The sequence below is a fragment of the Macaca mulatta genome, chromosome 6, assembly GCF_049350105.2.
Source record: "Macaca mulatta isolate MMU2019108-1 chromosome 6, T2T-MMU8v2.0, whole genome shotgun sequence".
In the NCBI taxonomy this organism is placed as follows: domain Eukaryota; kingdom Metazoa; phylum Chordata; class Mammalia; order Primates; family Cercopithecidae; genus Macaca; species Macaca mulatta.
Window position 1 is genome coordinate 186,225,480 of NC_133411.1, and position 20,489 is coordinate 186,245,968.

The following is a 20,489-nucleotide window of genomic DNA, read 5'->3' on the forward strand; positions in this document are numbered from 1 at the left end:
CCCCTGTCTCTATTGAAAAAAAATTTGTCTTTTTAAAAAAATTAGCCAGCTGCAGTGGCTCATACCTGTAGCCCAAGAGGTCAAGATTACAGACTTTTCTTTTAAGTAAACAAAAACTTGAGGATATTAGTTCTTTATTTATTTATTTATTTATTTTTGAGACCGAGTCTCGCTCCGTTGCCCACGCTGGAGTGCAGTGGCGTGATCTCTGCTCACTGCAAGCTCTGCCTCTTGGGTTCACGCCATTCTCCTGCCTCAACCTCCTGAGTAGCTGGGATTACAGGTGCCCACCATAATGCCTGGCCAATTTTTTGTATTTTTTAGCAGAGACGAGGTTTCACCATGTTGGCCAGGATGGTCTCGATCTCCTGACCTTGTGCTGGGATTACAGGCGTGAGCTACCGCCCCGGCCAATTCTTCTTTTTTAAACTGAAACCATAGGCCGAGCACAGCACTAATCTCAGCACTTTGGAAAGCTGATGTGGGTGGATCATTTGAGCCCAGGAATTTGAGACCAGCCTGGGCAACATGGTAAAACCCTGTCTCTGCCAAAAATACAAAAATTAGCCAGGCGTGACAGTGTGTGCCTGTATTTCCCTTGCTGGGGAGGCTGAGGTCATTGGATCACCTGAAGCCAGGGAGGTAGAGGCTTTAGTGAGCCATGGTTATGCCAGTGCACTCCCATCTGGGTGACTGAGAGAGACCCTATCTCACAAATAATAAATAGCAATAGATAAATAAGTTGAGATCTCTAAAAAAGTAAACTCAGGCCAGAAAATGTTATTGTTGCCAATATAATTTCTTTTTTTTTTTTTTTTTTTGAGACGGAGTCTCTGTCGCCCAGGCTGGAGTACAGTGGCCGGATCTCAGCTCACTGCAAGCTCCACCTCCCGGGTTTACGCCATTCTCCTGCCTCAGCCTCCTGAGCAGCTGGGACTACCGGCGCCGCCATCACGCCCAGCTAGTTTTTTGTATTTTTTAGTAGAGACGGGGTTTCACTGGGTTAGCCAGTATGGTCTTGATCTCCTGACCTTGTGATCCGCCCATCTCAGCCTCCTAAAGTGCTGGGATTACAGGCTTGAGCCACCGCGCCCGGCCGCCAATATAATTTCAATCCAGTTTCTTTGCCTATTATCTTCACTATTACATACTTGGACCAGATCCCAAACAACAGTGTTAATCCTCAAAAACAGTTACGCTCATTATTTACTTAGTGAGACAAGTCAGAGTGTAAACACATTTTACAAAGATCATTTAATGAAAAGATTAAAGGTAAGGTGACCCTATGGTCCTGGCTTGTCTGGATCAGTCTTTGTGTAGGTCCCTTGTGCTGTCATAATTTATTAATAGCTCTTCCTTTCACTCTCAAGTGTCCCAGTTTGAAAGATAAATTATGTGGTTATCCCAGTTGAAGAATTAGTCTATAACATTTAGTTAATGCGAAACTTTTGTTTCTTATTCACATTGTAATTAACGTTTTCCTATTTAAGTGCTGAAGGTCAATTTTTTTACTATATATAAAAACATGTTATTGGTGCTCTGAATATGCAAAGTATAATATATAATACTATTTTTCAATTTTTACATGTGAATAGTAGATAATGGGAATCAGACGTTTGAAGATAGCTCAGACTATAGGTTGATAAAGTCCCTGGGGTCCCCTATCAATTCCAGGCTACCTTTCTAACCTTTCTCCCTAAAGCTGTCCTAGTTAGTTTTTTATTTAACCTTTAATTCTTAAGTGATCAAGACCTATTCTGTTTCTATGAGTTTTTGAAGCTAAAACTTAGTCACCTTTCCCCTTGTTCGCTTTTCATAGTAATACATGGCTTTAAAAAATATTTGGGCTGGGTGCGGTGGCCCACACCTGTAATCCCAGCACTTTGGGAGGCCAAGGTGGGTGGACCACGAGGTCAGGAGTTTCAGACCAGCCTGGCCAACATGGTGAAACCCCATCTCTACTAGAAATATAAAAATTAGCCAGGCGTGGTGGCGCATGCCTCTAATCCCAGCTACTCGGGAGGCTGAGGCAGGAGAATCAGTTGAACCCCGGGCAGCACAGGTGGCAGTGAGCCAAGATTGCGCCATTGTGCTCCCTCGTGGGCGACAGAGCAAGACTCTGTCTCAAAAAAAAAAAAAAAAAAAAAAAAAATCATAAATCTTACATTGTTTTATTTCCTAAGCCCCTGTCTTAAGTGAGGCCCTGTCTTAGCTGAGATTATTTCAGAAAAATGATCTCTCTTTGGGATGGTTCTAGGTGTGTCCCAAAAGGGCTGTTCAGACCTTGGTGGGAGCTCTTTTGGAACTTTATGGCCCAAGTCTAGCTAGCCAGTGTCAGTTGCTTGAACCATTCAGTAGCTTTCTGGTTTATCTCTATGCTCTTTTCTGACCTTTTGACTCTTGAACTCATTTTCCATGTAGCAGTCAGAACATTCTTTTTAAAAATGAATACCTGATTTTAGCTTTCCTTTGGTAAAGTTCTCCAATGGTACACCTTTTTAACTAGAATAAAATCTACAACTACAGGCCCTTGTCTCTTTCTCACCTCATTTTCTGCCACTTTTAACCTTTGTTTACTTTAACCCACTGACACTGGTTTTACCCTTTTTTTTTTTTTTTTTTTTGAGACGGAGTCTCGCTCTGTAGCCCGGGCTGGAGTGCAGTGGCCGGATCTCAGCTCACTGCAAGCTCCGCCTCCCAGGTTTACGCCATTCTCCTGCCTCAGCCTCCCGAGTAGTTGGGACTACAGGCGCCCGCCACCTCGCCCGGCTAGTTTTTTGTATTTTTTAGTAGAGACGGGGTTTCACGGTGTTCGCCAGGATGGTCTCGATCTCCTGACCTCGTGATCCACCCGTCTCGGCCTCCCAAAGTGCTGGGATTACAGGCTTGAGCCACCGCGCCCGGCCTTGGTTTTACCCTTGATTCTCAAACGTGGAAAAACAGATAGATGTTTTCTTTCTCTTAACAGAATTGTGAAAAATTGGGTGAGCTGCTGTTATGTGAGGCTCAGTGCTGCGGGGCTTTCCACCTGGAGTGCCTTGGATTGACTGAGATGCCAAGAGGAAAATTTATTTGCAATGAATGTCGCACAGGTAAAGTAGATATCGAATGGTCTTCCTCCAAAGAAAGTTTGAATTTTAAGTTTTTCAGGAAAGACATTTATTGGAGACACTATTTTGTGGCAACACTGGGCTAGTTGTTACAGATATAGAAATGGTGCTGTGGAGTCACTGCTTTCAGAAAAGCTACCAAGTGAATAATAAATGGGTAGCATAATATAGCGCAAAAAGCATTGTATTGGTGATACATTCAGCGTGTAATGTAAGCAAAGATGAGCTAATGCCATAGAGGAAGATATCTGTGTTTAGCTGTAAGAGAGAAAGAGAAATTGGTGTCGGGAGGGGAAGGGCAGAAGGTCCAGTAATGAAAATGTGTAAAACATTTGGGGAATATAGAATACAAGCCAGTATGTTTAGAGTTTAGGATATTTTAGTTAAGAGGCATAGGCAGTAACTATGAGGGCTTCTTGGTTACTGGTAATGTTTTATATTTCTTAATCTGCATAGTGATTACATGAGCATGTTTACTTCATCAACTATACTCTTAGGATGTGTGTACTTTACGGTGTGTACATCATACATCAATAAAAATATTTACTAAAAAAGTTAAAAGATTATTTGTGAGTTATAATGCTTAGATTGGATTAGAAAATAGGGATAGTCAGCTGAGACCAGCTGGTAAAGCACTTCATAAAGCTGTGCTAAGTAAAGTGTTCTTTTTTTTTTGTTTTTAAATAAGAGATGAGGTCTTGTCCAGGTTGGAGTGCAGTGGCGTGATCGTAGCTCATTGTAGTCTTGAGCTCCTGGGCTCAAGCAATCAGCTTCCCAAGTAGCTGGGACTACAGCCACTTGCCACCATGCATGGGTAATATTTTTTTATTTTTTATTGAGATGGGGGTCTTAACTATGTTGCCCAGGCTGGAAAGTGTTCTCTCACTCTCTCTCTCTCTCTCTTTTTTTTTTTTAAGCATGATATGTAGATGTTACAGCATGTAAACAGTGAAGAACTCAGGGCTGGGGTATAGATCTTATGCCTGTAAGTCATTGAAGCTGCACATATGGATCATACTTCCCAAAGAAAAAGTGTCATTAGGATAAGATAATGGTCAGTGACACTACCTGGGCATATATGCTCTTATAACCAGTTACTGGAAGGAGAGGAGGAGCTAGTCAATATCTCTGAAGCCACAGGAGTCAGGTGTTACCTGTAGGGGCAGATGTAGCAAAGACACTAAAGAGGTTCTGGATTGAAGGGAGGATTTTGTATGTGGCAGTGAGAAAATGCCTCAATTTTTGCCAGAGGATGTCTCATTACACTAGATTGAAGGGTGAGTGGATAGCCGTATATATAACTTCTTGAAGAAACTTGACTTCAGCAGAAAGGAAGACAGTACCTAAAGGGAGGATATTATAAGGTCAAGAGGAAAATCAGTTTGAGTGTGTAAAACAGCTCTATTAAGGCAGAATTGAAGTGCAAAAAATTGCACATATTTCAAGTGTATGAGTTGATAAATTTTGGTATGTATATATGTATGCACCTGTGAAATCATCACTCCGCATTATTATTTTGAGATTCAGTAAGGTTGTTGTGTGTATTGGTAGTTCATTTCTTTTTATCACTGAGTAGTAGTTTGTTGTGTGGATTTACTTGGTTGTTGATCCATTCATCTGTTGATAGACATTTGGGTTGTTTCCTGTTTTGGTTATTATAAATAAAGCTACTGAGAACATTCAAGTTTTTGAACACTTTGTACCCTCCCTGCCCCTTCCCTCCCCCTCCCATTTTTCTTTTTTTTTTCCTTGAGACAGGGTCTCTCTGTGTCGCCTAGGCTGGAGTACACTGCTATGATTCTGGCTCACTGCAGCCTCAACCTTCCAGGCTCAAGCAATCCTTCTGGCTCAGCCTCCTTAGTAGCTGGGACTACAGGTGCCTGCCACATGCCTGGCAAATTTAAAAATTTTTTTTTAAAGACAGGGTTTTATTACATCATTACCGGGCTGGTTTTGAACTCCTGGGATTAAGCAGTCCTCCTTGTTCAGCCTATGAAAGTGTTGGGATTATAGGTGTAACATTAACACACAATTCCTGGCCCCATTTTCTTTTTTCTTTTTTTCTCTTGAGATGGAGTCTCATACTGTCGCCCGGGTTGGAGTGCAATGGCGTAATCTCGGCTCACTACAACCTCCTCCTCCTGGGTTCAAGCAATTCTCCTGCCTCACCCTCCGGAGTAGCTGGGATTACAGGCATGTGCCACCACACCCAGCTAATTTTTGTGTTTTTAGTAGAGACGGGGTTTCTCCTGTTGGTCAGGCTGGTCTCAAACTCCCAACCTCAGGCGGTCCACTTGCCTTGGCCTCCCAAAGTGTTGGGATTACATGCCACTGCGCCTGGCCAACTTTTTCATTTTCTTAATGATGTGTTTGTAAGATTAATAGTTCTTAATTTTTATTAAATCCAGTTTATCAATTTGTTCTTTTTATGGACTGTGATTTGCTGTCATAGCTAAGAAGTTTTGCTTAACCCAGTGTCACAAAGTTTTTTTTGTTTTGTTTTTTCTTTTTAATCTGCGACAGAGTCTCACTCTGTCACCCAGGCCGGAGTACAGTGGCACGATGTCACTCACTCCCACCTCCACCTCCCAGGTTCAAGTGATTCTTGTGCCTCAGTCTCCCTAGTAGCCAGGATACCAGGCATGTGCCACCATGCCCAGCTAATTTTTGCATTTTTAATAGAGACAAGGTTTCACCATGTTGGCCAGGCTGTTCTCAAACTCCTGATCTCAGATAATCCACCCGCCTTGGCCTCCCAAACTCCCAAAGTGCTGGGATTACAGGTGTGAGCCGCTGTGCCCGGCCAGTGTCACATAGATTTTTAGTTCTATGTTTTCTTCATAGAATTTTTTAGTTTTACATTTCACTATTAGGTCTATGATCTATTTTGTATTAATTTTTGCATATGACATGAGGTATAGAGAAGATATAATTTTTTTATTTTTGGTTTTTTAAATTTGTGGTTTTGTTTCCCTTTTTTCCTAGGAAAGTTATTATCTTTGAGAGTAGGAAGTTTTACCAGTTTTGGTACAGTGTAAGAAATGGGAGTCATTTATTAGTGCTCTTGGCTTACCCTATTTTCCTGCAATAGGGTGATCACATCTTTGTTTAGATTGCTCAGGTTTAATAATAGCTACCACTCCTGTAATCCCAGCACTTTGGGAGGCTAAGGTGGGTGGATTATTTAAAGTCAGAAGTTTGAGACCAGCCTGGCCAACGTGGCGAAACCTCGTCTCTACTAAAAATACAAAAATTAGCCAGTCATGGTCGTGGGTGCCTGTAATCTCATGTACTTGGGAGGCTGAGGCACAAGAATCACTTGATCCCAGGAGGTGGTTGCAGTGAGCTGACATCATGCCACTGCACTCCATCCTGGGCGACAGAGGGAGATTGAGTCACCAAAAAAAAAAAAAAAAAAAGCTACCAGTTATTCAGCATCAGGTAGGGTTTTGCCTGTTTAATATTTCTTAAAATATTTATTTGCTGGATGTTCTCAGTGTTTATAGATAAAATGGGTGATTTGAATGAGCTTCCATTTCCAGCAATTGCCTGCAGGAGGATTCATGTTGAGGTCTGTTTGCCTGTCAAGCTTAGGCTCTTTTTCTTATGTTGCACTGCATCTTACAGAGTGATAGAGGTCTGTGTTTTATGTTTTTATTATTTTATTTTATTTTATTTTTTTCTGAGACAGAGTCTCCTTCTGTGGCCCAGGCTGGAGTACGGTGGTGTGATCTCAGCTCACTGCAACCTCCACCTCCCAGTTTCAAGAGATTTCGTGTCTCAGCCTCTGTGGTAGTTGGGATTATAGGCACCTGCCACCACACTCAGCTAATTGTTTTGTATTTCTAGTAGAGAAGGTGTCTCACTGTGTTCCCCAGGCTAGTCTTGAACTTCTAGCCTGGTTTTGACTTTTTATTACAAAAATCTTAAGACATACACCAGGGTAGAACAATGTAAAGAATCTCCATGTATTCAGTTAATTTCAATAGTTGTCAACTTCTGTCTCATTTTCTCCATATATTTCAAAGGGTTTCTAACAGATACAACATCTAATGTATAGCAAGAATATATGATAACTTATTTGTGTCATCTACCAGCCAGTTCATTTTCAGATTTTCTCATTTGTCTCAGGGATGTCTTTTTATTATGTTTTGAATCAAGATCTAGATCCAGAGAGAGGCCAAAAGCTTCTCTGTAGGTTTTCTTAGGGAGATTACCAGCATTGTATGTCAGGTGATTTCCTGTAGTGTAAACTTTTTTATACATCTCTTTTTTTTTTTTTTGAGACGGAGTCTTACTCAGTCGCCCAGGCTGGAGTGCAGTGGCACGATCTCGGCTCACTGCAAGCTCCGCCTCCTGGGTTCACACCATTCTCCTGCCTCAGCCTCCCAAGTAGCTGGGACTACAGGCGCCCGCTGCCACACCCGGCTAATTTTTTGCATTTTTAGTAGAGACAGGGTTTCACTGTGTTAGCCAGGATGGTCTCAATCTCCTGACCTCGTGATCCGCCCGCCTCGGCCTCCCAAAGTGCTGGGATTACAGGCGTGAGCCACCGCGCCCGGCCTATACTAATCTCTTTAGTTTCTACTTATCTATAACAATACTGCCCCCACACCTTTTTTTTGTTTTGTTTTTTTGAGGCAGGGTCTGGCTCTGTCACCCAGGCTGGAGTCTACTGGTGTGATCTCAGCTCAGTCAATCTCCATTTTCCAGGCTCAAGTGATCCTCCTGTGTCAGCCTCTTAAGTAGCTGGGACCACGGGCATGCACCACCACGCCCAGCTAATTTTTGTATGTTTAGTAGAGGTGGAGTTTCGCCATGTTGCCTGGGCTGGTCTTGACCTCCTGGAATCAAGCCAGCCACTCACCACGGCCTCCCAGAGTGCTGGGATTATAGGCATGAGCCTCCTCGCCCAGCCCAACTTAAATTTTGTTGGTTGCCTCCTGGGAGATACCCCCTTAACTTGTTCCTCTGTCATCCATATTTCCTGTAAACTTGTAGTTAGTCCAGGGGCTGGATTAGGTTTGAGTTTTTTCTTTTTTTGGCGGGGGTGCCAGCGGCAAACATTTTCTGTAGACAACATGTACTATCTGTTGTATCACATCAGGGAGTGTGTATTATCAGATAGTTCATTTATAATAATACTAAGATTGTTACAGTGGGGTCAGATGATGTCAGCCCTATCAGTCCATTATAAAATTTCTTACAAACTTTTCAGCTAATGGTTTAGCATTTGGTAGATTCTTGAATTCTTATTAATTTATCTTCTTTTGGTTTCTCAGGAATCCATACCTGTTTTGTATGTAAGCAGAGTGGGGAAGATGTTAAAAGGTGCCTTCTACCCTTGTGTGGAAAGTTTTACCATGAAGAATGTGTCCAGAAGTACCCACCCACTGTTATGCAGAACAAGGGCTTCCGGTGCTCCCTCCACATCTGTATAACCTGTCATGCTGCTAATCCAGCCAATGTTTCTGCATCTAAAGGTATGGATTTCTCATGTGGACCACTCTAACTGTAAAACCTCAGTTTCATTGGCAACAGATATTTTCTTTTTCTTTCTTTCTTTCTTTTTTTTTTTTCTTTTTGAGACGGAGTCTCGCTCTGTTGCCCAGGCTGAAGTGCAGTGGCGTGATCTCAACTCACTGCAAGCTCCACCTCCTGGGTTAACGCCATTCTCCTGCCTCAGCCTCCTGAGTAGCTGGGACTACAGGTGCCCACCACCATGCCTGGCTAAATTTTTGTATTTTTAGTAGAGACAGGGTTTCACCGTGTTAGCTAGGATGGTCTAGATCTCCTGACCTCGTGATCCACCCGCCTCGGCCTCCCAAAGTGCTGGGATTACAGGCGTGAGCCACCGCACCTGGCTGGCAACAGATATTTTCAAATGCAATCCATCATGTCACTTTATGGTGTCTCTCTAGGTTTTATCAGAGAGATTACCAACATTGTATTTGGGAGAGAAGAGGGACATAATGAACTAGTTCAGCAGCCAGGCAGTGCCAGGGCTCCACAGAACACAATGTGGTTATGTGGTAGGGTATTGAATATTTGGATTTCATATGAAATGTAGTTTGAGAAAGTGTTCAGCTGCACGTCCTCTTCTCCCTAATTGATTAGAAAACCAGAGTGTAGTCTTCCCCTGGGCTTTTTTTTTTTTTTGAGACGGAGTCTTGCTCTCTCGCCCGGTCTCGATCTCCTGATCTCGTGATCCACCCACCTCAGCCTCCCAAAGTGCTGGCATTACAGGCGTGAGCCACCACGCCCGACCCCCTTGGGCCATTTTTATATCTCTGGTTTCTATATGTCATATCATTCAGAAATGCATGTCAAGGCAGGATTGGGGGTTCATTTTTTTTTTTTTTAATGAAAACTCTTGTCCTAGAAATTTCTTCTGCTTCATAGTTAAGGTGAAACCTGAGTTTTCCAAAACTGTGCATATAGATAAACTTGAGTTTTGAAATGTGTTCTCTTTGGTAAGACAAGGTGTTTGTTTTTGTTGCTGCTGTTGTTTGTTTTTTTTGAGATGGAATTTCACTTTTGTTGCCCAACCTGGAGTGCAATGGCACGATCTTGGCTCACTGCAACCTCACCTCCCGGGTTCAAATGATTCTCCTGTCTCAGCCTCCTGACTAGCTGGGATTACAGGAACATGCCACCATGCCCAGCTAATTTTTGTATTTTTAGTAGAGACAGGGTTTCATCATATTGGTCAGTCTGGTCTCGAACTCCTGACCTCAGGTAATCCTCCTGCCTCGGCCTCCCAAAGTGCTGGGATTATAGGCATGAGCCACCTCGCCCAGCGTGTTTTTGTTTTTTGTTTGTTTTGTTTTGTTTTAAAACAGGAAGTCTCGCTCTGTTGCCCAGTGTGATCTCAACTCACTGCAATGTCCACCTCCCAGAGGTTCAAGAGATTCTCATGCCTCAGCCCCTGGAGTAGCTTGGATTACAGGTGCTTGCCACCACTCCCTGCTACTTTTTATAATTTTAGTATAGACGGGGTTTCGCCATGTTGTCCAGACTGTTCTGGAACCCCTGACCTCAGGTGATCTGCCTGACTTGGCCTTCCAAAGTGCTGGGATTACAGGTGTGAGCCACCGCGCCTGGAAAAACCCAATACTGTATCTCTGCTGGTAAATTCATGTGTGCCAAAAGAGCCTTAACTTTTTCTATAGAGGATTAAGGAGGCAAAATTTAGCAGTGTTGATGTTTCTTTTAATCAGACTGTCAGTACTTTTTTTAGGATTATTTCCTGGCCTTATGGGTCTCATAAGTAATTTAACTTGTTGGATCAAAATTGCAGTTTCGATGAATATGATGGTGTACACCTGTAGTTCCAGCTTCTTGGGAAGGTAAAGCAGGAAGTGGGAGGACTGTTTGAGCACACAGACTTTGAGGTCACGTCCAGCCTTGGCAACACAGGGAAACCCCATGTCTTTATTAATACAAAGAAAAATGAAAAGAGTTGCAGTTTAACTATTGGCTACTTTCTTATTTTTAATTGTTGTTACAGATTGCATTAGAGGTTTTGGTGGTGGTTCGGTGATGGTTTATAATAGATGAAGTATTTGAGGGGATGTATTTCCTCTGGAGATGGTAGAAAGGTTCGTTCACTTGAAAGGCTTTAAGAATCACAGAGTTCCAGGCAAACATTGTTCTCTCCCCTCTCCCTGTTTATTCTGGGGCTGATTTCCTAGCTGTGAGGACAGTGGTTTGAGTTGGGCTTTCCCTTGTTGAAGCAGGCTCACTGACAGTTATGGGATTTGGTTCCTTTTGGAGACTTATCACATAGCTCCCATCTGAGTTTTCTTGATGGATCAAATGTTTAAGATCTATCATCTTAGTGGTCATTCCTTCTATTTGTGACATTTTTTCAATGCTAACAAATAGACTTGAATAACTCACATTCTTTTTATATTTAATATTTTTGTTTTTCTTTTGCTCGTCCCTGATTTTCCTGCTTTAGGTCGATTGATGCGCTGTGTCCGCTGTCCTGTGGCATACCACGCCAATGACTTTTGCCTGGCTGCTGGGTCAAAGATCCTTGCATCTAATAGTATCATCTGCCCTAATCACTTTACCCCTAGGCGAGGCTGCCGAAATCATGAGCATGTTAATGTTAGCTGGTGCTTTGTGTGCTCAGAAGGTAAGAAATCACTTCTTCCTCTATTTGTAGTCTAAAAAGGGATTAAATCAATGTTTTAATTGGAACAAAAATACTTTTCATCATATTGCCACTGGAAACAATATTAGAAATGATACTATTCATCTGCCATTAAGGAAATGATGTCCCAAATTAATGATTATATAGCAGAACTTGTTTTTTTATTTTTTTGAGACAGCATTTCACTCTGTTGCCCAAGCTGGAGTGCTGTGGCACAATCTCAGCTCACTGCAACCTCCACCTCCCACGTTCAAGCAATTCTGCTGCCTCAGCCTCCTGAGTAGCTGGGATTACAGGTGCCCGCCACCACGCCTGACGAATTTTTTGTATTTTTAGTAGAGACAGGATTTTACCGTGTTGGCCAGGCTGATCTCAAACTCCTGACCTCAAGTGATCCGCCCGCCTCGGCCTCCCAAAGTGCTGAACTGCGCCTGTCCAGCAGAACTTTTAAAACTTGGCTTTGTTGCCCAATGGGGAGAGGTTTTATTTTTCTTATTTTGAATAATGACTTGAGTTTTTTTGTTTTGTTTTGTTTTGTTTTGTTTTTTGTTTTTTTTTTGAGACGGAGTCTCGCTCTCGCCCCGGCTGGAGTGCAGTGGCCGGATCTCAGCTCAACGCCTCCCGGGTTTACGCCATTCTCCTGCCTCAGCCTCCCGAGTAGCTGGGACTACAGGCGCCCGCCACCTCACCCAGCTAGTTTTTTGTATTTTTTAGTAGAGACGGGGTTTCTCCGTGTTAGCCAGGATGGTCTTGATCTCCTGACCTCGTGATCCACCCGTCTCGGCCTCCCAAAGTGCTGGGATTACAGGCTTGAGCCACCGTGCCCGGCCTGACTTGAGTTTTGTTAAAATGATAAACAATTGAAGCAGTAAAGACAAAAATTCACTTAATTCCACCACCAGAAAAAAAAAATCATTGCTTAATATTAAGTGGCATTACTCCAGACATTCATGCATGTCAGCAGATAGGTCAGATACCTAGATAGAAACAATTCTTGAAAATAGTATTATCATGTAATTGTGTTTTAACAAGCAATTTTATGCAAATTAATAGAAAAAGAGTGAACATGATGGAAAAAGTGAAGGGATTTGTGAACTTTAGTGATATATTTTCTCATTATAAGGAATATTAGTTCTTAAAAGATCACCTAGAAGAAAGATAAATTTTCTGTATATTTTATTCTTCGCTCTTTTGCCCAGGCTGGAGTGAAGTGGTGCAATCTCTGCTCACTGCAACCCCTGCCCCCACGCTGCTCCCCACCCCGCCCCCACTGGTTCAAGCAATTCTCCTGCCTCAGCCTCCTGAGTAGCTGGGATTACAGGCGCCCAACATTGTGCCCCACAATTTTTTTTTTTTTTTTTTTTTTTTTTTTTGGTGGAGTTGGGGTTTCACCATGTTGGCCAGGCTGGTCTCTAACTTCTGACCTCAGTTGATCCATTCTCCTCGGCTTCCCAAAAGTGCTAGGATTACAGGCGTGAGCCAGTTTGCCCGGCCATTTTATTCATTTTTAAAACACTTGTTTTTTAGAACAGAGTTAGTGTTAACCTTTCACATACTTTCTTTTCTATGCTTATCATCCCTGACAACTTGATTTTTGCTAGTTAAATGGAAGATTTTAGCACTCATCACCAGTATGTTAACTGGTTAAAGTTCTGAATTCCTTATTTCAGTTTTTCTCTTGGTTGTCTGAACTTTTGTGAGCCCACAGGTATTCATTTCTCTGCTTTGAGGCATCATTTGCCTTTGTACTAGAAGGATATCTAGTACAAAGGTAAATGATACTTTTCTAAGTTCGTGGTAATGGTATTGGTATTTTGTAATGGTATTTTTCTAGGTTCCTCGTGGACTTTGCTCCACTATCTTCTGGTGATGAGGGTGGCACCAGTTCTTCAGTTTTCTCTTTTATTTTGAGATTTTATTTTGTTGATTTAGTAGTTACTTGGAAATAATTTTTTTATTATCTACTTATTAATTATACAATTTCCTGAAAACCTGGCTGGCTCTGAACATTCTGAGGGACTAATTTTATAAAGAGTCAATATATGTAATAGAATGAGCGTTATACTTCGAATCTCGAAGTCCAAGTTTGAATTCTGGCTCGAAGTCCAAGTTTGAATTCTGGCTTGTCTCTTTAGTCAAATTGCTTTACTAAGTCTTGGTTTGCTTGTTTATAAAATATAGGCTCCATTCCCTATCACACAGTCGTATTTATCACATAGCATCAATTAAATGAAAAGATATGATTAAAACCCTTGCACAGTGAGAAAGTAAGTTTAAATGGTCTCTGGTCTCATTTTTAATTCTCTGTAGGGCTGTCTTTTTCCACAGCCTGCCTCATTTTGTTTGATTTTCTTCTAAAAATTATCTTTGTTATTACCCACTTTCCCTGCAAGATGACTTTCTCCAAGAAAACAATACCTTCTTTTTCTTTCCTCTTTCTTAAGATATCACTAAAGAAGCTGAACACGGTGGTGCATGCCTGTAGTCCCAGCTATTCAGGAGGCCAAGGTGGGAGGATTGCTTGAGCCCAGGAATTCAAGACCAGGCTGGGCAATATAGTGAGACTGACCTCATAAACAAAACAAAACAAAAAACAGCCAAAAAAAAAATAGCTATCACTGTGAAAGGAAAATAAATCCCAGGAGCCCCAAATCACTAAGTCAAGGGAAAAGTCAAGCTTGGAACTACATCAGGAAAACCTGCCTCCCATTTTATTCCTCAATAATACAGCTACAGGCCAGGCGCCATGGCTCACACCTCTAATCCCAGCACTTTCGGAGGCTGAGGCAGGTGGATCACATGAGGTCAGGAGTTTGAGACCAGCCTGGCCAACATGGTGAAACCCCGTCTCTACTGAAAATACAAAAATTAGCCAGGTGTGATGGCGGAAGCCTGTAATCCCAGCTGCTTGGGAGGCTGAGACAGGAGAATTGCTCTGTTCTGTTGAATTTCACCCTGGCAATGGAAACCGATAGCTTATCTTCACTGGTGTGGGACAGAAAGTCATCCTATGCTCATCTGAGACAAATGCATACCTGATTGCTTTCTCTGCCCTATTGTTTATGTAAAAATGCAGATTCACTGAGCCAGATTAAATTGTATATTCAGTGAAAGGCTGATGAAGGACTCAAAAGAATGCAACCTTTTGTTTTTTACCTACTTATGACCTGGAACCCCAAGCCCCTCCCAGAACTAATGACAATGTTACACATACTGATGTCTCTTATCTCCCTAAAATATATAAAAGCAAGCTGTACCCCCACCACCTTGGGCACATGTTGCCAGGATCTCCTGAGGTTGTGTCATGGACGTGTTCTTTACCTTGGCAAAATAAACTTTCTAAATTGGTTGAGACTTATCACATCACTAAGGAGATTTGTATTAACAGGTGTATGTTTATGCCAATAATTCTGTAAAAGAAGAATTTTCCTTACTTGCGATATATTGTCTCTGTAGCCAAAGACTGGAGTTTAGTTAATTCTGGAAGCTTTGTTCACTTAGTTGAAATCTGAAAGATAGTACACAGTCAGTGGAAGGGTAAAACTGCTGCCACCTTAGTATAAACCAAGGCAGTACCTCCAAACCAATACAAATAAGCAGTCATTGCGTTCTGTATCATCACCTACTTGCAGTAAAAGCATGGCAGTTTCACCTTAGAAGTTTCTTGAAGTAAAAAACCTTAGTTTTATTGTATCCTGTCCATGAAGTGAACATTGTTTTCCTATTCTCTGTGATGAAGTGGGAAGTACACATAAAGCAGTTTCTTTGCATACTGATGGTTATCATGAGTTAAAGCACTCATGCAACTGAGTTTCAAGCTGAACTATCCACATTGTTCATGGAACACCATTTTTAATTGTAAGAGTTACTGATAAACTGTGGTTATTCATGCTTGGATATGTAGCAGACATTTACTTGAAAATGAACAACTGTGAGCCTGTCAATTCAAGAAAAACAACTGCAAAATAATGGCCAATGATAAAATTTGAGCTTTTAAGTGAAAATTAAAATTTTCATAAACTATTATCTTCTACCTTCAGCTTGACAGCTTCTTAGTACTTACTGATGGGATCATGGTAGTATTAATAAATGTGATTTTAAAAGTATTATAATAGGCCATTTTGAAGATACATATGACTCAATGAACCTTTTTTTCTTTTTGAGACGGAGTCTGGCTCTGTCCTCAGGCTGGAGTGCAGTGGCGTGATCTCAACTCACTGCAACCCCCTCCTCCCGGGTTCAAGCAATCCTCCTGCCTCAGCTTCCCGAGTAGCTGGGACTACAGGTGTGTGCCACCATGCCCAGCCAATTTTTTGTATTTTTAGTAGGGACAAGGCAATATTTTTAATATAGCTAATACATGATGTTAAAAACCTTGCATGTGTAAAAGATCCATTCAAAGTAGAAGACAGATTAATGAATTTTAGTGTAGTTGTTTTAAGTTTAGTGACATAGTTTCAGTTTCCACATTGCAACTAAACTCTACACTATGGAGTTTTAGTATAGTATCAAAGAATGAATATCCATAGTTATTGAACAGGTTATTTTAGCACTCTTTTCCAGCAATATATCTGAGAGGCCATACTTTCTTCATGTGTGTCAAATAACATATTGCAACAAATGCAATTTAAAATATTTGCTAAAATGGGCTGTACACGGTGGCTTATGCCTGTAATCCCAGCACTTTGGGAGGCAGAAGGATCACTTGAGGCCAGGAGTTCAGGACCAGCCTGGCCAACATGGCGAAACCGGTCTCTACTAAAAATACAAAAATTAGCTGGGCATGGTGGTGCATGCCTGTAGGCCCAGCTACTCAGGAGGCTAAGGCAGAAGAATCACTTGAACCAGGGAGACGGAGGTTGCAGTGAGCTGAAATTGTGTGCCTGCACTCCAGCCTGTGTGACAAAGCGAGACCCTGTCTCAAAAAAAAAAAAAACATTTGCAAAAATGGGTCGGGTGCAATGGCTCGTGCCTATAATCCCAGCACTTTGGGAGGCCGAGCTGGCAGATCAGTTGAATCCAGGAGTTCCAGACAAGCCTGGCCAACCTGGCAAAAAAAACCCATCTCTACCAAAAAAAAAAAAAAAAAAAACAAAACATTGGCGTGGCTCGGGAGGATGAGGCAGGAGAATCTCTTGAACCTGTCAGGTGGAGGTTTCAGTGAGCTGAGATCACGCTACTGCACTCCACCCTGTGTGACAAAAATGAGGAAACATATAGTTTTTATTAAAATGTTAATCATGTTTAATGAAGTAATTCTTAGTATCTGTTTGCAGGAACTAGGAAATAAAAATTTTAAAATAATAAAATGAATTAGATACTTAAAATGAATTTAGAAACTTAAAATTTTTTTAGTTTTAAATTTATCTGTGGCAAATACCTGTAGTATATCCTGTATACACAAAAACACTTTGGGTTTCTTTGTAATTTTCAAGAGCATAATGTGGTCCTATAAATTCAAGGAAAGCCTGAGGCCAAAAAGCCCAAGGACTGCTCCCATAAACTAAGATTATCCTGCGGTTAGTGAACAGGGATAGAAAATAGTCTTACAACTGTTTTTCCCCCTTAAAGGTAGTTAATCCAGGTAGTAGGATAATTGGTAAATTTCAAATTGTGAGGAATTGGACCCTTTCAATTTAGCGGTATGTTTAAAACGCATTTTCTCTTTCTTTCCCTCTTCCACCAAGTGTCTCATTTCATCTTCATTTTAATGGCTCATGCAGGTTTCCCTCTTCTCTCTTCCTGGTTTTTCAGCTTTCTCCTATACATTACCTCTAGTGTCGCTAGATAGACCCTCCTTCCTTGCTTCCCATCTATCTACCCAGAGTAGTTCTATTGATTTCTTCCCTCATGTTCTTCCTCAGTTCAATCTGCATTGTGCTGTGTCCTGAAATACAGAGGTGCTTGCCACTTTGTCCCCTCAGCTCTGACCTTTGACATTTATTCAGTGGGTTTTCTTTTATCCAGGTTTCTTTTAGTGTTATATCCTTCTTTGAGTGCCTTTTTGTACATGAAATATTTCTAGTGCATCATGAATGCCAGTTTAATGAAAGGAAGATTTTTCTCCTAAGACTATGTAAGCAGACTAAACAAGTTGTAATTCAGCAAGTGACTAAGCATAGATAGGAATGTTGCAGAAGGTATCCTGCCACTGGGCTAGTTGAATTTATGTCACTGTTAGTGTACCATTCTTAGATTATTTGATTACCAAAATAGCTAAATAGAGTTTGGGACTGTATAATTGTTCTTCAGACTTGTTTTTTAGCAGCAGATACATTTCCAAATGTAATCTTACTCTGAATTTGAGCTTCACTATACAATACAGACAAAAGGTGAGCTTTTCCAGTTGAAGTAGGAGTCTGATCTGAAACACACCCCTGGCCCCAACAAAAGTAAATAAAACTTCCACTCTTATTTTAAGAGCTTGTTGAAGAGAATTAGTAAGTAAAGGTCCTTTTGGCCGGAACTGCCATCTTCCTGTAATTCGCCAAAATGTCAAAACACAAAGGGAAAGAGGAGAGGCACCTGATACATGTTCTCTCAGCCTTTTACAAAACATGGAGTTGTTCCTTTGGCCGCATATATGCAAATCTATAAGGAAGGTGATATTGTAGACATCAAGGGAATGGGTACTTTTCAAAAAGGAATGCCCCACTAGTGTTACCATGGCAAAACTGAAAGAGTCTACAATGTTACCCAGCATGCTGTTGGCATTGTTGTAAACAAGGGCAAGATTCTTGGCAAAAGATTCAGTGTGCATATTGAGCACATTAAGCACTCTAAGAGCCAAGATAGCTTCCTGAAACGTGTGAAGGAAAATGATCAGAAAAAGAAGCCGAAGAGAAAGTTACCTGGGTTCAACTGAAGCACAAGCCTGCTCCACTCAGAGAAGCATACTGTGAGAACCAATGGGAAGGAGCCTGAGCTGCTGGAACCTATTCCCTATGAATTCATGGCATCATAGGTGTTAAAAAAAATAAAAGATCTCTGGACTGTTTAAAACACACAAAAAAAGCAAAAGTCAGCATGGGAATAAATTATATATAAAGTGCCAACAGAAGTATGTTTAGAGTAGGAATTTTTTTTTGGTTCTTTCCCAGCTGAAGATTTATTGGCATAAATGCAACCATATAAAAACATAAGTCATGAAAAACAGTCATGATGTGCCCTCCCCATCCCCCCAGCCCAGGCCCCTAAAGCTTCCTCTGCCGGAGGGAGGGAGAGAGAGGAAGGGGGAGCCCCACAATCGTCTAGGAGCGCTCAGCCCCTGGGCCTGTGCAGGGTAGGAGAGTCGGCCCTCAGCGCATCCTATAGTCTGTGGAGCAGGACAGGTTGCACAGATGGCCCTTGAAATTTAGGTTGACGGTGAAGTCCAGGTCCCAATTGTTCTTGGCGTTGGGCCACATGCCGATGGTGCTGAAGATCTCCTCGCCTGTCTTCAAGGTCAGGTAGTCCTCCATGTAAAACACCATCTGCTTCCAGTGCTTGTACAGGGACTCGGGGCTGATGGAAAAGCCGGTCCTCTTGTGGCAGTGCATAAACTCGATGTTGAAGTAGGCCACCTGGGCGTGCACGTAGTTATTCTGTTTCACTTGCAGGCAGAACGGGGAGGTGAAGGTCAGGTCTTCCACCTTGACGGTGTAGATGTCTACCTCCTTTATGAGGCAGGCGTTGTTGACCAGCTGTTTGAGGTCCACTAGGGGCTCCTTGATGGCCACATCTTTGATGCAAGACATTTCGAAGCCGTAAGCGTTCTCCCACCTGTGGATCTTGTAGGCTTTGTACTGCCGGTCCTCGATGACCGTCACATACAGTGTGGCCCGGTCTGGGAAGATGAGGCTTATTGGGCGCCAGTCACTTGTCAGGGCGTGGAGCACGGTGTTGAGCATGGACTCCTAGAAGAGGCAGTTAGCCCATCCACTTGCTGATGATGATGTCCACCTTTTCCACCGGGAGCTCTACCTCCGCCACCTTCCCCTTGATGATGGTCACCAAGTGGTCTAACTTGTTGGCTTTGACAATCTTCACCGCATATTCAGAGCTAGTGGAACCACTCGATCCCGATGACGTTGCGGGCCCGGCCTTGGCGGCGAACATGCAGAGGATGCTTGTGTCCGTGCCCCCATCCAGCACTACCTTGTCCTTGAAGAGGTGATGGTTGTGAAACATGGAGTTGCTGAAGTGGGCGTAGGAGTCACAGTAGTAATCTTTGGACGTTATGCTCTCGACGTCCGGCTTCTCGCTGCTTTCCGCCTGGCCACAGGACACCTCCATGATGCAGTTCGCGACCTCGGCGGCCGCCATCTTCACCCACGCCTCCTAACTCCTCCGGTCGCCGAGACCCCCGCCTTTTTCTATAGTAGGATTTTAAGAGGTGAAAGAAGCACAGTGAGAACAAGATTAACTCAAATATATTCTTTGCTAAGGCTTTACTCCCCTCTTCAGGGTAAAACTTGGAATTACATGTTTGAGTTTAGCATGTCTGAAGCATGCTCATTTCTGGCAACAGTGTGGCTCATTTCTTTTTGGCAACAAAATAAAATGCCTGCCTATCTGTTGAAACTACTGTGTTTTGAAAGTATTTATATTTTATATATTTATTTATTTGAGACAAGAGTCTTGCTCTGTCACCCTGCTTGGAGTGCAGTGTTTCGGTCTCGGCTCACTGCAACTTCCACCTCCCAGGTTCAAGCAATTCTCGTGTCTCCGCCTCCCAAGTAGCTGGGAATACAGGCATGTGCCACCACACCTGGCTAATTTTTTTGTAGATAGGGGGTTTCACCCTGTTGGCCGGGGTATTCTGTAACTCCTGACCTCAGGTGATCCACCCGCCGCAACCTGCCAAAGTGTTGGGATTACAGGCCTGAGGCACTGCGCTCAGCCCAAAAGTTAGTAATTTTAAAAGGAGGGAAGAAACTAACCATATAGAGTTACTACTTATGTGTCAGCTGCTACTAGGTGATTTATTAGCTAGGTGAGTCCTCAAACAAATGTGGTTATTGTTTATTAGAGAAAACTCCTTACCGCTGAGGAAATTGTAGCTCAGCAAGGAAAGTGAATTTCTCAAAGCCATGTAGTCCTAGAGCTAGAATTCCAATCTGAACCTGACTAGAGTTAAATAAAGCTTATGCTGTTTATACTTTGGTCATTGTGTGTCACTGATAATGTTTTTATTTAGTATGTCTTTTAGTGAAGAGAAAGAAAAATATATATATGTG

At 42.2% G+C, this 20,489-nt stretch overlaps 1 protein-coding gene and 1 pseudogene across 8 annotated transcripts in view; one reads left to right on the forward strand and one right to left on the reverse strand.

Annotated features, from left to right (window-relative positions):
• Positions 1–20,489, forward strand: part of NSD1 (nuclear receptor binding SET domain protein 1) — a 176,995-nt gene that overhangs the window by 124,840 nt on the left and 31,666 nt on the right. For all 7 annotated transcript variants that reach the window (XM_015141499.3, XM_015141502.3, XM_015141497.3 and 4 more), the window contains 3 exons: positions 2,969–3,092; positions 8,393–8,593; positions 11,074–11,253. In XM_015141499.3, coding sequence (XP_014996985.2) covers positions 2,969–3,092; positions 8,393–8,593; positions 11,074–11,253 — 505 coding nt within the window. The remainder of the gene's footprint in view (positions 1–2,968; positions 3,093–8,392; positions 8,594–11,073; positions 11,254–20,489) is intronic.
• LOC699121 (protein arginine N-methyltransferase 1 pseudogene) lies at positions 17,500–19,687 on the reverse strand (annotated as a pseudogene). The gene has a single exon (XR_001445680.3). The product of XR_001445680.3 is annotated as a protein arginine N-methyltransferase 1 pseudogene (transcript).